This window comes from Pelophylax lessonae (assembly GCF_965119305.1).
Source record: "Pelophylax lessonae genome assembly, chromosome: 2".
In the NCBI taxonomy this organism is placed as follows: domain Eukaryota; kingdom Metazoa; phylum Chordata; class Amphibia; order Anura; family Ranidae; genus Pelophylax; species Pelophylax lessonae.
In genome coordinates, this window is record NC_138769.1 from 294,541,573 (window position 1) to 294,553,592 (window position 12,020).

General features: G+C 42.5%; 1 protein-coding gene across 1 annotated transcript in view; it reads right to left on the reverse strand.

Annotated features, from left to right (window-relative positions):
* CELSR2 (cadherin EGF LAG seven-pass G-type receptor 2) overlaps positions 1-12,020 on the reverse strand; it is a 164,237-nt gene that overhangs the window by 43,014 nt on the left and 109,203 nt on the right. The window contains exon 21 of the mRNA XM_082246686.1: positions 8,233-8,376. Within this exon, the coding sequence (XP_082102812.1) occupies positions 8,233-8,376 (144 nt within the window). The remainder of the gene's footprint in view (positions 1-8,232; positions 8,377-12,020) is intronic.

Sequence of the window (12,020 nt, forward strand, 5' to 3'; positions counted from 1 at the left end):
GACTTTCAAAAGACTCTTAGACTTACATCTCAAGGATCAGGAGATTGAGGGCTATGTTAGATGATTACAGTCACACACACCTACACAGGTTGAACTGGATGGACTATTGTCTTTATTCAACCTCACCTACTATGTAACTATGTAACTATGTGACTTAATAGATATGTGTATACTACATTTGAGTCATCAATGTCTCCAGTTATATGACTTTTCATTAACCTTGCAATGGCAAAATGTATATTCCTTCCTAAAATAAGACAACCAGTAATTATTCCCCATTTTTCTGTACAGTTTCTTTATGCGAAACTGCCAATGAATAAACTCTTTCGTAATTCTTTGCCACTGAGATCTCTAGTTTAAATAGACTTAGGTAATTCTTCACTTCTCACTTGCCTTGATAGCTGCCCCATGACAGCTTGAACTACAAATAAGAAAATGAAAGGCTTTTCAGTTTTACAATCAGACCATGACATTTTTTTTTATTTTTTTTTTTGTTGAACAAGCCACGAAGCACCATCCTTAGAACAAACCTATTATTTAACTGTATGTATTATTAGGAATTAGTTCTGTATTATGTAAGGATCAGTACACTAAGGGCTCACACTAGGTGCATTGAGTTGCCATGACCTGTATTTATCAATGCAGGCTAAGTGCAAGGACACTTAGAAAACTACCGTTCTCCATGTGCCCTGTTCACACTATACAAATGCATTGGTGTATATTGCAAAAAAGCAGTATGTCTGCATTTTTATGCAGCACACATTGCCACGTTCAAACACACCTTAGCGTATCACAATGCACTATTGTGCATAGATGTAAAAATGCTTGCACAATGTGCACTATTGTATACGCATCATAACATGCGCCCAATGGTGTGAACAGGCCCCAAGCTATAATTATGGCTGTATTTACCAAAATGGTACTCATGGGTCAGTGCCTAGAATAGTGTTAGAGCGAGCAGCACCAAGCTCAAAATGTAGGAATTGTGATAACATTTTCCTTCTTGTTTTGCTTCTGTTTTCCAGATGTGTTCTTTGTAAGCATAGAAGTGGGCTGTGTGTGTACAGGAAAAGGGGCGGAAGGGGGACAGGCAGATCTCTCTTGTAATATGACAACTTGGGGTAACTTGGGGTAACGCTGTATATACACTATACAATTTTTGTTGTTCAATTTCCTTTAGATTTACCTTTAACTATGTAGTGCAAGGGCCAAATGACTGCATGTGAATTGAAAGTGTTTAGATTTGACCTCATGTTATCTGGTTTGGTAAATCTAAAGGAAAATATCTAAAGAAGATTGTAAAGTGTGTATCCAGCTTAAGTAGTAAAGTGGCTGGACACAGCTGGTGTCCCATTCAACTACTTGACCTCCGAAAGATTAAACCTACCTTCATGACTAGGCCATTTTTTGCGATATGGCACTGCATTACTTTGACAGACAATTGGGTGGTCATTTGACACTGTATCCAAACAAAATTTATGCCTTTTTTTCCCCACAAATAGAGCTTTCTTTAAATGGTATTTGATCACCACTGCATTTTCTTTTTTTGTGCTATGTGACTATTTTGCAAAAAAAAAAAAATTTTTACTTTCTGCTATAAAAAATATCCAATAAGAAAAAAAAATGTCTTAATAAATTTAGGCCAATATGTATTCTGCTACATGTTTTTTTTTTTTTTTAAAGAAAACTTTAAAGGGGATGGATAAAAGACCAGTCACCCTGCACAACGGGAGAAAGCACCAGTGACCTACTGTATCTATACCAAGTGTAAACGGCGGCCCTTTGCTTGCCTTTATCTGGCCCCTAGGGCACTAATAGGAGACACTATTCCTCCCACTGACACCAACAATGGGGCACAATTCCTCCGACCGGACCCCAAAAATGGGGCACTAGTCTTCCCCTTAATATCAAAATTGGGGCACTGTTTACTCCCACCGACACCAGGTTAATTTTCCACTGGCCAGTCTGGCACTGCTAAAGTCTGAAGGACAGGGCGTGGCCAAGCTGGGACCTGCCGCCGGACATCTGCCTATTATCTGCTTCAGAAACATCCTCAGCGGACAATACCTCTCCAGTCCACACTGCTTCACTGCCCAGGAATCAGAACAAGGACACTGAAGAATAGAGGGGAGGCTGGGGTGTTGGACCGAGCTGTCCAAGATGGCGCCAGCCCACTTCCTCCCCGCACACCACGAGACAGGAGCAGAGATGCGGCTGCAAAACTGGAAAAGTATGCCCATGTGCTGGCTGGTGAGCTGCAGGAGGTACTGAAGACCACTCTGGTGGGGGCTGAAGGATCCTCATCTATGGGGCTGTTTTCTAGTGAGCCGTCCACTGCTGCACATATCACCACAGGGGGAGAGGAGAGGAATATGTTTTCTGTGGAGCAGGAGGGAGAATGGGTTGAACATACTCCAGCTATATTAAAGGATTCTTCTCCTGAGCCTACCTTGAAAGATGTACTACAAGCAGTACAGTGTGGCAACACTGTTTTGACTGCATTCACTAACAAATTTCAACAATTGCATGAGGAGGTGGGGCTTATCTGTCATGACATGCAGAAGGTGCACAGAATGGCACTTGAAGGCAGAATGTGCTCTTTGGAAGACGAGATGGCCCCTGCCAAACTTAAAAAGAAATGTAAAAATAAAGCTAACAACATCGCTGTTCAAACCCACGCTAGTCAGATTGATGATACTGAAAATCACTTGCGCAGAATTAATGTTCGCATTCTAGGATTGCCAGACGCATTGAAGGAAGAGGTCGCCTTCATTGAAAAATGGCTGCTAGAAACATTTGACAAACACAACTTTACGCCCTTCTTTGCAGTAGAAAGAGCACATCGCATTCCAACCCGGCCTCTTCCGCCTGGCAACCATCCCCATCTGTTTATCCTCACACTTCTACACTATAAAGATCAAGACAACATTCTCTCCATGGCCCGCACAAAAGTTGCAGTTGAAATTATTGGTTCCAGCGTTTCTTTCTTCCCGGACGTTTCAGCGGTAGTGCCATAATTGCAGGCGCAGTATGATGATGTTAAACGCAGGCTTCGCGCCTTTCACATTCCTTACGCGATGCTATACCCGGCTAAATTGCCTGTGGTGGCGCGAGGAGAGACACACTTCTTCGTAACTCCCAAACTGGTGCAACCATGGCTGGATAGGAATGAACAGCACTTCTGCCGCTCACGCTCTCCACCTTGAAGTCACCTTCTTTCATACCTTTTTTTTTAGGTTTACTCCACTTATGGCTGCAAATTTACCAGCTGACTCATATCTCGGCTTCGGGGATATTTTTTTCTCCTGCGGGAATGTTCAACTTTTTCTGTTTTCCTTGTTTAATTTTTTTCTTGGTAGTATTTTTTTTCTACTTATTTTTGTGCGGAGTTCCGCACAATGTGCCTGGGCCTGCAAGTTGACTGCCAAGAGTACCTGCCTTACCATCAGTCAGATGTCCCTTCTAAATAGACTTTGGAATGGATGCTCCATGCTCTGGTTCTCTACAGCTCTATTACAGGAACTACCAATGCATTATAAAGGTTTCTCTTTCCCTGGACTTATTCAGCTAGTTTTTTGATCTACTTATGGCTACTGGAGTAACTTTTGCATCCTGGAATATCTGAGGACTTAAAGACTTAAAGTAGAAAAGGGCAATATTTACATCATTATCTCTTTATGGTTCCATTGTTGTCGGCCTGCAGAAGACACACCTCACCGCTGATACCACTCATCTATTACAAAACCGATTATACCCATTGCAATTCCATTCTGTGTTTTCTAACTATACAAGGGGTGTTAATGTTTTAATATAGTCTAAAGAGAACTTTACCTGTCAGCAGTTGTTTATAGACTCTGTGGGTTCATATATTTCCTGCTATGTGCCATTGATAATTTGTCTTGCATTCTGTGTAATGTACAGTATATATACCTCACCCATAAAGCAGTGAGGTACTCAGGGTTGTGGCCCACTTGTTGGCTGATCACCCTGGAGTCCCTTTCCTGATGATGGGGATTTCAATGCGGTGGGGGATCCTGCTTTGGATCGACGCCTAGCGGGAGCACGATCTGATACCACGCTTTTCAAGTCAAACTCAGGAACTGGGTTTAAGGGATATTTGGAGAATACGCAATACCAATACTCTCCTTTACTCTTGTTGCTGTAGCACATACAACAACCTAATCGCGGATAGATAAGCTGCTGGGCACAGACTCCATTCTACCATATGTAGCTAATGTTTTGTATCATGCTAGGGGGTTGTTGGATCACTCCCCATTAGAACTGAATTTACAAAATGTCTCCTTCCCCTAAACGCTTCCACTGGAGAGTGAATCCATTCTGGTTAAAAGTGCTCCCATGGGGTGATTTCGTGCGGGACTCCCTTACTGGGTTATTTCTAATAAATTCCCACTTCCCCTCACCTGTGGTAGTGTGGGATACTATGTAAGGCTATTTGCGTGGTCTTTTGATTAAGGAAATTAGTGCATACAAAAAGTCCACGAACGGAGGCACAATATTTATCTTTCCCTACGAAACAAAACTGGGCATCTTGGAAGGACATGCAATTGGTTTACAAACAAAAAGCACTTGAAAACGCTGAGAATTTTTTTTTCACCCACTGCCAGTATTATGCTGATGGCGAAAATACAGGCCACGTCCTTGCAGTGATTGCAAGTTTCCAAAATCCCCCGGCGTACATTTTGTCTATCGCTACCGCTTCGGGAGAACCTACTTCTGACCCCCAGGCTATCCTGCACGCGTTTCACCAGTATTACAAAGACCTATATAGTAGCAAGGTACACTACCCCCCTCTCAACTTAGGGAATTTTTAGACTCCGTGACCTTGCCGTGCCTTACTTTGGAGGAAAGAAAGCTTTTAAACTCCCGCTAACTATCAAAGAACTTAATACAGTTGTAGCACAGACACCCAAAGTAAGTAAAGTTCCAGGACTAGATGGCTGAAATATAAAGTGTATGGAAACGTATTACTCCCCGAGTTGTTAAAGCTACTAAACGAGGCTTTTACATCCCACCAATTATCAGACTCTATGAATGAGGCTGGTATTATTGTTCTATTGAAACCTGGGAAAGACAGACTGTATCCGGAATCATACCGTCCGATTTCACTTTTGAATTTGGACGTTAAAATTCTGGCAAAGGTGCTTGCAAATAGACTCAGTAAGGTTATGCAGCATTTAGTCCATCTGGATCAATCTGGATTCATCCTCACCAGATCAACAGCAATTAATATCCGTAGATTGTATCTTAACCAACAACTCTCATCAGACAATATTGTTGAAAGAGCCATACTCTCTTTGGACGCAGCCAAAGCGTTCAATAGCATGGAATGGCTCTACCTTTGGGAAGTATTGAATCTTTTCGGCTTAGGCAAACGCTTTATCAGCTGGATTAAACTGCTATATTCTGCTCCCAAGGGGACCACGCACAACAATGGATCTTTTTCCAATGTCCTCCCCCTGCACAGAGGAACACATCAAGGGTGCCCCCTTTCCCCTCTCCTTTTCGCTTTGGGGATTGAGCAACTTGCAGCAGCCATTCGGAAGTCGGGTTCCATTTCTGGGTTACAAAGAGGTGAGCGAGAAGACAAAATATTCTTATACACAGATGACGCGTTGATTTTCTTAGGGGACAGTAGGGACTCATTGTCATCTCTCATTCAATTATTAAAACATGTGGATCCATATCGGGTTTCGTGATTACCTGGGATAAGTCTGTCCTCCCAGCAAGTATTGTTACCTCAATGTGCACAACAAATAAAAAGTAGTGGATTTATTTAAATACCTTGGGGTTTGGGTTTACCCCAAGATAGAAGATGATCTACAGCCCCTTTTGACTAGGTTTAAATTGAAAAGTAAAGTCTGGTCCAAGTTGCCGTCATCTGTGGTGGGCCATAGGTACCACATTAAAATGATCTGGGCCCCACAACTGTTGTGTATTTTATATAACAGCCCCATATGGATCCCCAACAGTTGGTTTAAAAGCATTGATTCCCTTTTTCGCATTTTAATATGGAAGGGTAGAAATTCCAGGATCTGCTTATCCATTTTATAATTACCAAAAGATGGCGGGGGGCCTAGCTGTACCTCATAAGAAAATATATTCCCTCGCTGCACAATTACAACACCTAGCAGGGTGGGGAACTCCAAGACCATATGACCCCAATCAAGCCATTTTTCTTCCCCATGAGCCGAAATATCATCTCCCTGCTCAGTTGTAGGCAGGTTTGGTTCGGCGATTCATCAAAATACCCTTCTCTAAAATTGATGAATAAGGTGTGGGAAACCATGAAACAGATAATGAGCTATCATGGCGTTTCCTCTCACTCTCCAATATGGTTGGGGGAAGGGTTCGTGGAATTTAACAAGCTTTCTGGGTTTGACCATTGGTACTATAAGGGGGTACGATTTATACACCAGCTATTTGTACAAGGCCAATTTAGATCTTTCCAGGATTTGCAAGAGGAATTGAATATTTCTCATCACAGATTTTTCCATTACCTCCAGTTGCAACTCACTCTATCGATGCAAGCCAGGAGAACCAATATGGGGTTGATCACCACATTTATTGATTTCTTGACTAATGCAGAGGATAAGAATGGCCTTATTCCATCCCTCTACAGGATGTTGCTGGACAAATTCCTGGCTAACATTCAAATGCCTGGTAAAAGAGGTTGGGAAAAAGACATCAGAGATATAGATAGTGGGACATGGCGAGCGATACTGGAACCAGTTCAAATGGTCTCCCTTTCACCTACAAAGAGGCTGTCCCACCTGTTTGTGATCCATAGATCATATAGAACACCCATACAACTTCATTGATGGAACCGAAGGGAGGACTCTGATTGCCAATGCCCACCCTGTAGCGGAACCTCAGCGCATATGATACATTTGGTTTGGCGCTGCCCCAAGCTGGTTCATTGATGGCAAATGATTATTGATACTATTACCAGGGCATTTCAAGTTAATTTGATAAATGATCCTTTGACGTGTATATTGGGGTTTTTTAGACGAGGAAGTCTTAATTGTACACTACTAAAAGAACGCCATCTCTATCAACAAAGAGGCACTCCTCATAGGTTTGAGAAGTTGTTGACCCATTGTTGAAAACCCCTGGCTTAGCCCCAAAGACTTTGATATCTTTATGGATTTTCCAATGTTACATGATGTCAAAATATGGCTGATTCTAGCTTTTTACTCTTAATTCCAAATAAGTATGGTCTTTTGACTAATCTCTGATGGTGTACAGGACAATAGGAGTGGATATAATTGTAGGCAGGCACAATGTTAGTTTGTGCAGGGACGGCGACTATATTATTGTCGTGGTAATAAACATGCAACTTAATATTTACTATGATGTTTTTTTCTTTTCTGCATATTATAGAAATTTCTGCAAGACAAAGCATACCATATAGTACAGGGTTGATCAGCATAGCGCAACACACATTTTTTGGTTATGCAGAACCTTCTTTTCGACCTTCTCTTCATTTACTTTAAAAAGAGTTGTATGTTAGAAGTGCTACGGATTGTGATGCTGCTGTCCGTTGTACTGAATTTTTCTTTTTTTTTTTTGTTGATGTGGTTTTTCAAGTTTTTTTTTTTTTATGTGTGTGTTTTTGCAAAACCTACAAAACCTTTTATTAAAAAATATTCAATCAAAAAAAAAGACTGAAGGACAGTTAACTGGCCCTTTGTTTACAAAGTTTGGAGACCCTCTGATCTATACTACAAGAAACTCCTGCGTAGGAGAAAAGCACAGGAGATGTTTTATACCGGATTTCTGAACAGATCTGGAAGATATACACAAATAAGACGAAGATTCAAACAACAGTACACTTATCTCTTGCCATTTTTTACTTTAACCCAGATTTAAGCTTTGGGCTCATTCACATTGGCGCAGAGCATAGAGCATGAAGAGCCGTTTGTTTTTGGAATAGCGGAGAGCTGCATGCAGGCTGTCTATATAAGCGAGTTAAGACGCAGTGGTTGTACGGACTCACCCGCACATGCCTAGTTTGACAGGTACACAGGAATGGGTGCACAACCCTTGACACCTGTGCATGACCCTGGACAAAAAAGACATAAAATAAGTTTTCCACCATATGCAATGCAAATGAACAAGTGCCCCTTAGTTGTTAAAGGGTATTTTACTGCTGCACAGGTTTCTCCTGGAGCATATAGTTTCATTTCAGCGCTTTTTGTTATCACTTCTTACCATTGGTATTCTGGGGCATGAAATTAGTGATTGGAAGAATCAGTGCAGTCTCCTGGTCACTCGGCTTTTCTCCACGTAATGTCTCATACTGTGGTAGTGTGACACCAGCACAGTTATCCTTATCTAAACGTGTCACTGACACAACTGTTGAGAAAGAGGAATACAATCATTAATTGAAAGGAAGCATATAGTCACTGTAATGTTTAATGTAAGGAAACTTTATGTATATCGTATCACTGTGCATTTTGTTTAACCACCTCAATATCAGCATGTTATACCCAATTCCTTCCCAAGCCATATTTCAATTGTCAGTGCTGTGATAGTTACACTGACAATTACTCAGTCATGCAACGCTGTTTCCCAAATGATTTTTATATTACTTTGTATAACAGATAAAGCTTTCCTTAAATTGTATTTAAAAAACACTTTTGTTTCTAATATATACAAGGAAAAAAAATAAAAATTTTGAAAAAAGAAGAAAAAGACAATTTTCCCTACTTTCTGTTATAAAAGAAAATACCAAGACCCTTTTTATGCCACCATTTTAAATGTTGCCCACTTAAGCCCAGTACAAGTCTTCCAGTGGAAGAAAGTACTCTGAATGATGAAATTGCATTGCACTAAAATTGCATTTTCTGCAATGGCTAGATGTCATTGTGCAATGGCTAGATGTCATGGAAAAACCCAAAGAATTTTAAACTCCCTCTAACCTTTACCATTGGTGGTCACAGGCACCTTAAAGGTCCCAGAACAATTCTACAATGTTGGGGGGTCAGTGGCCTTTTAAACCCCCTCCCCCCCTCCATAGCAGCTGCCTTTTGCTGCAGCCTCCTCCTTCACCCTCCTCCACTGTCAGAGGAAAGGAAGGGCCAGGTTATCCAATGTAAAGAGTGCTACAGTTTACATCTGTGATTGGCCATCACAGCAACCATAATGCACAGAGTCACTCCTACTGACTCTGTGCATTTTGTCTATGCTCTTCGTTGTCTAATGACAATATAAACAAAAATGAGATATTTGACTTACCGTTAAATCCATTTTTCTGATGTTCATTGATGGACACAGCTCCTGATCTTCATAACCATTGGGTTATACTGCACCCTACATGAGTAGGACAGTAGGCAGAAAAATAATCTGGCTACGCCTATGGGCAGTCCCAGGGGGTATACTCCCTCTCTCTGGCATAGATACTCAGTTTTGTTACAAGCAGTGTCAGAAGAATTACAACTCCACAGAGGGGTGGGTGCGGTGTCCGTCAATGAGCATCAGAGAAATGGATTTTAAGGTAAGTCAAAAATCCCATAAATATAACTGTAAGGAAAATACAGTGCAATCTCAACTCACCTGTGTATTTTCATTACAGTTATATTTATTGGACTGAAGTGAAAGCACTTTTAAATAAGGGTGGCAATTCATTAATAATAACTTTTGCACTTGTGGACGAATATTGGGGTAGTGGTTTATATTTTTTAGATACGGTATTGCGTTGAATAATAATTATTATATTTTATGTCAAAAATCCCATTTTCTCTTTCATTTATTGGACGGACACAGCTCCTGATCTTCATAACCATTGGGATGTCCCAAAGCAGTGTTCAACATGAGGGGTGGGAACATCAAAAAATCACAAGGCTAAACAGTAGCCAACCAGGCAACAAGAGCTCAACCAAAACAACTGGAGCCCACCTGAAAAAAACAATACACCCTAAAAGAGGATCAGGTCCTCTAAACAGCAGCCTGCAAAACCTAGCGGCCAAAAGAAGCATCCGCAGATGCCAACACATCCACTTTATATAACTTTGTGAAAGTGTGCACCGACAACCAGGTGGCCGCCCTACAAACCTGCGTCACTGACGTCTAATGACGCAAACCCAGGAGGCATTAAGTGCCTGAGTAGAGTGCGCCTTGACATGGAAAGGAGGAACCTGACCCCTGATGGAATAGGCCTGAATAGATCTGTCTGATCCATCTGGAAATGGTCGCAAAGGAAGATGACAACCCTTTCCGAGGCCCATCCATGAGCACAAACAGTGAGTCTGACTACCTAAAAGACTCTAACTGCCAGATACACCCTAATTGCCCGGACCACATCCAAGGCATGTAAGGCAATTTCCTCCAGATGATTCAGCCAGGGACACAGGGAAGGAAATACAATGTCTTTATTCAAATGGAAATCAGAGACAACCTTTGGGAGGAACGATGGACAGGGGCACCAAACCTCTGTGAATCACCAAGTAAGGTGAACGACAGGATAAGGCCGCATGTCCTGACACCCTGCGCGCAGAGGTCATAGCCACCAAAAAAGCCACCTTCTGAGACAGTGTAAGAAAGGGAATCTCCTGAGGATTCTCAAAGGGAGGCTTCTGGAGGACCGAAAGCAAAAAATTGAGATCCTAAGGTGGCAACGGAGACTGCACTGGAGAAACCAAATGTCTGACACCCTGAAGAAAGGTACGCACCTGAGAGTGTGTGGCCAAGGGTCGTTGGAAGAAGACCGCCAAAACCAACACCCCTTGCTGGTACTCAAGGCCAATTTCAGTTCAAATCCCCCCCCCCCCCCGTTAAAGGCAGGTCAAGATTCAAGCCCCCGAGAAGGAGCGAAAAAGAACCTCAAGAGACTCACACAACACAATGTACATCTTCCACGTACAATGATAGATCTTCCTAAAAGTAGATTTCCTAACATTTAACAGCGTTGGAATCACCGACACCGATAAACATCTATCCACCAAAACTGGGCATGCAGCAGCCAAGCCGTCAAAGCCAGCGACTGTAAACCAGGATGGAAGACTGATCCTTGAGACAGCAGATCCTCCCCAAGAGGATGCTTCCACAGAACGTCGGTGATCAGCCGCACCAGATCAGTGTACCAAGCTTGACGAGGCTAGTCTGGAGCCACTAAGATGACCGGAATCCCTTCTGCCTCGATTTTGCGTAGAAGTCTTGGCAGAAGCTTGAGAGGAGGGAAGGCGTAAATCAGACAATACTGACCCCCACAGGACCACCAGCGCGTCTGTGTGACAGGCACCGCTCCAGACAGAACACCTCGCCATCTAAATGGGGGGCTGTTGGCCAGGAGGAACGATACGGCTCAGGCCGAAACCTGGTCGTATGCGACCTAGTGAGGCGTTTAACTCGCAGGCTAGCCCTCGTCCAGTGGGGCTATATTGCAGCCGACCTAGCACGGAGCTGAGGTCTGCGTGCGCTTGCTGGCCTGACTGGGGTGACCACTGGATCTAGATTATCCAGCCTGTTGCCCAGTTCGGCAGTTGATTGTAGATGTCACAGGAAAAAGCCAGGAGAAAAAAATTCTATCTAAACTGAAAACATTTGCCAGGACCAGAGATCCCAGCAAGGAACTAGGTCCTTACTCCTGACCAGGCAAAAAAAAAAAATTGAGTACCTATAGCAGAGAGGGAATATATCCCCTGGGACTGCCCATAGGCTGTAGGGGGCAGTTTAACCCAATGGTTATGAAGATCAGGAGCTGTGTCCATCAATGAACGAAAGAAAAAAGGCTGTTTTTAAATGGCTTGTCAGAATAATGCCTCCCCCAGGGGCTGTTTTACAACAATATGTCAGGGGTGGTTATGTACCCCATAATCCATAGGAGCAATACTGCATAGCAATGAAAGCAGGAAATCGGGCATGCAAATGTAATGAGCATATATCGCTGCCACTATATTTTCTATACATTCTTTATTTAGAATGTAGCATTCTAAAAGGTAATACAGCATACATCAAGCATGCTAGGCATGGGCAATCATTACAGGAAATGTAGCTGGCAA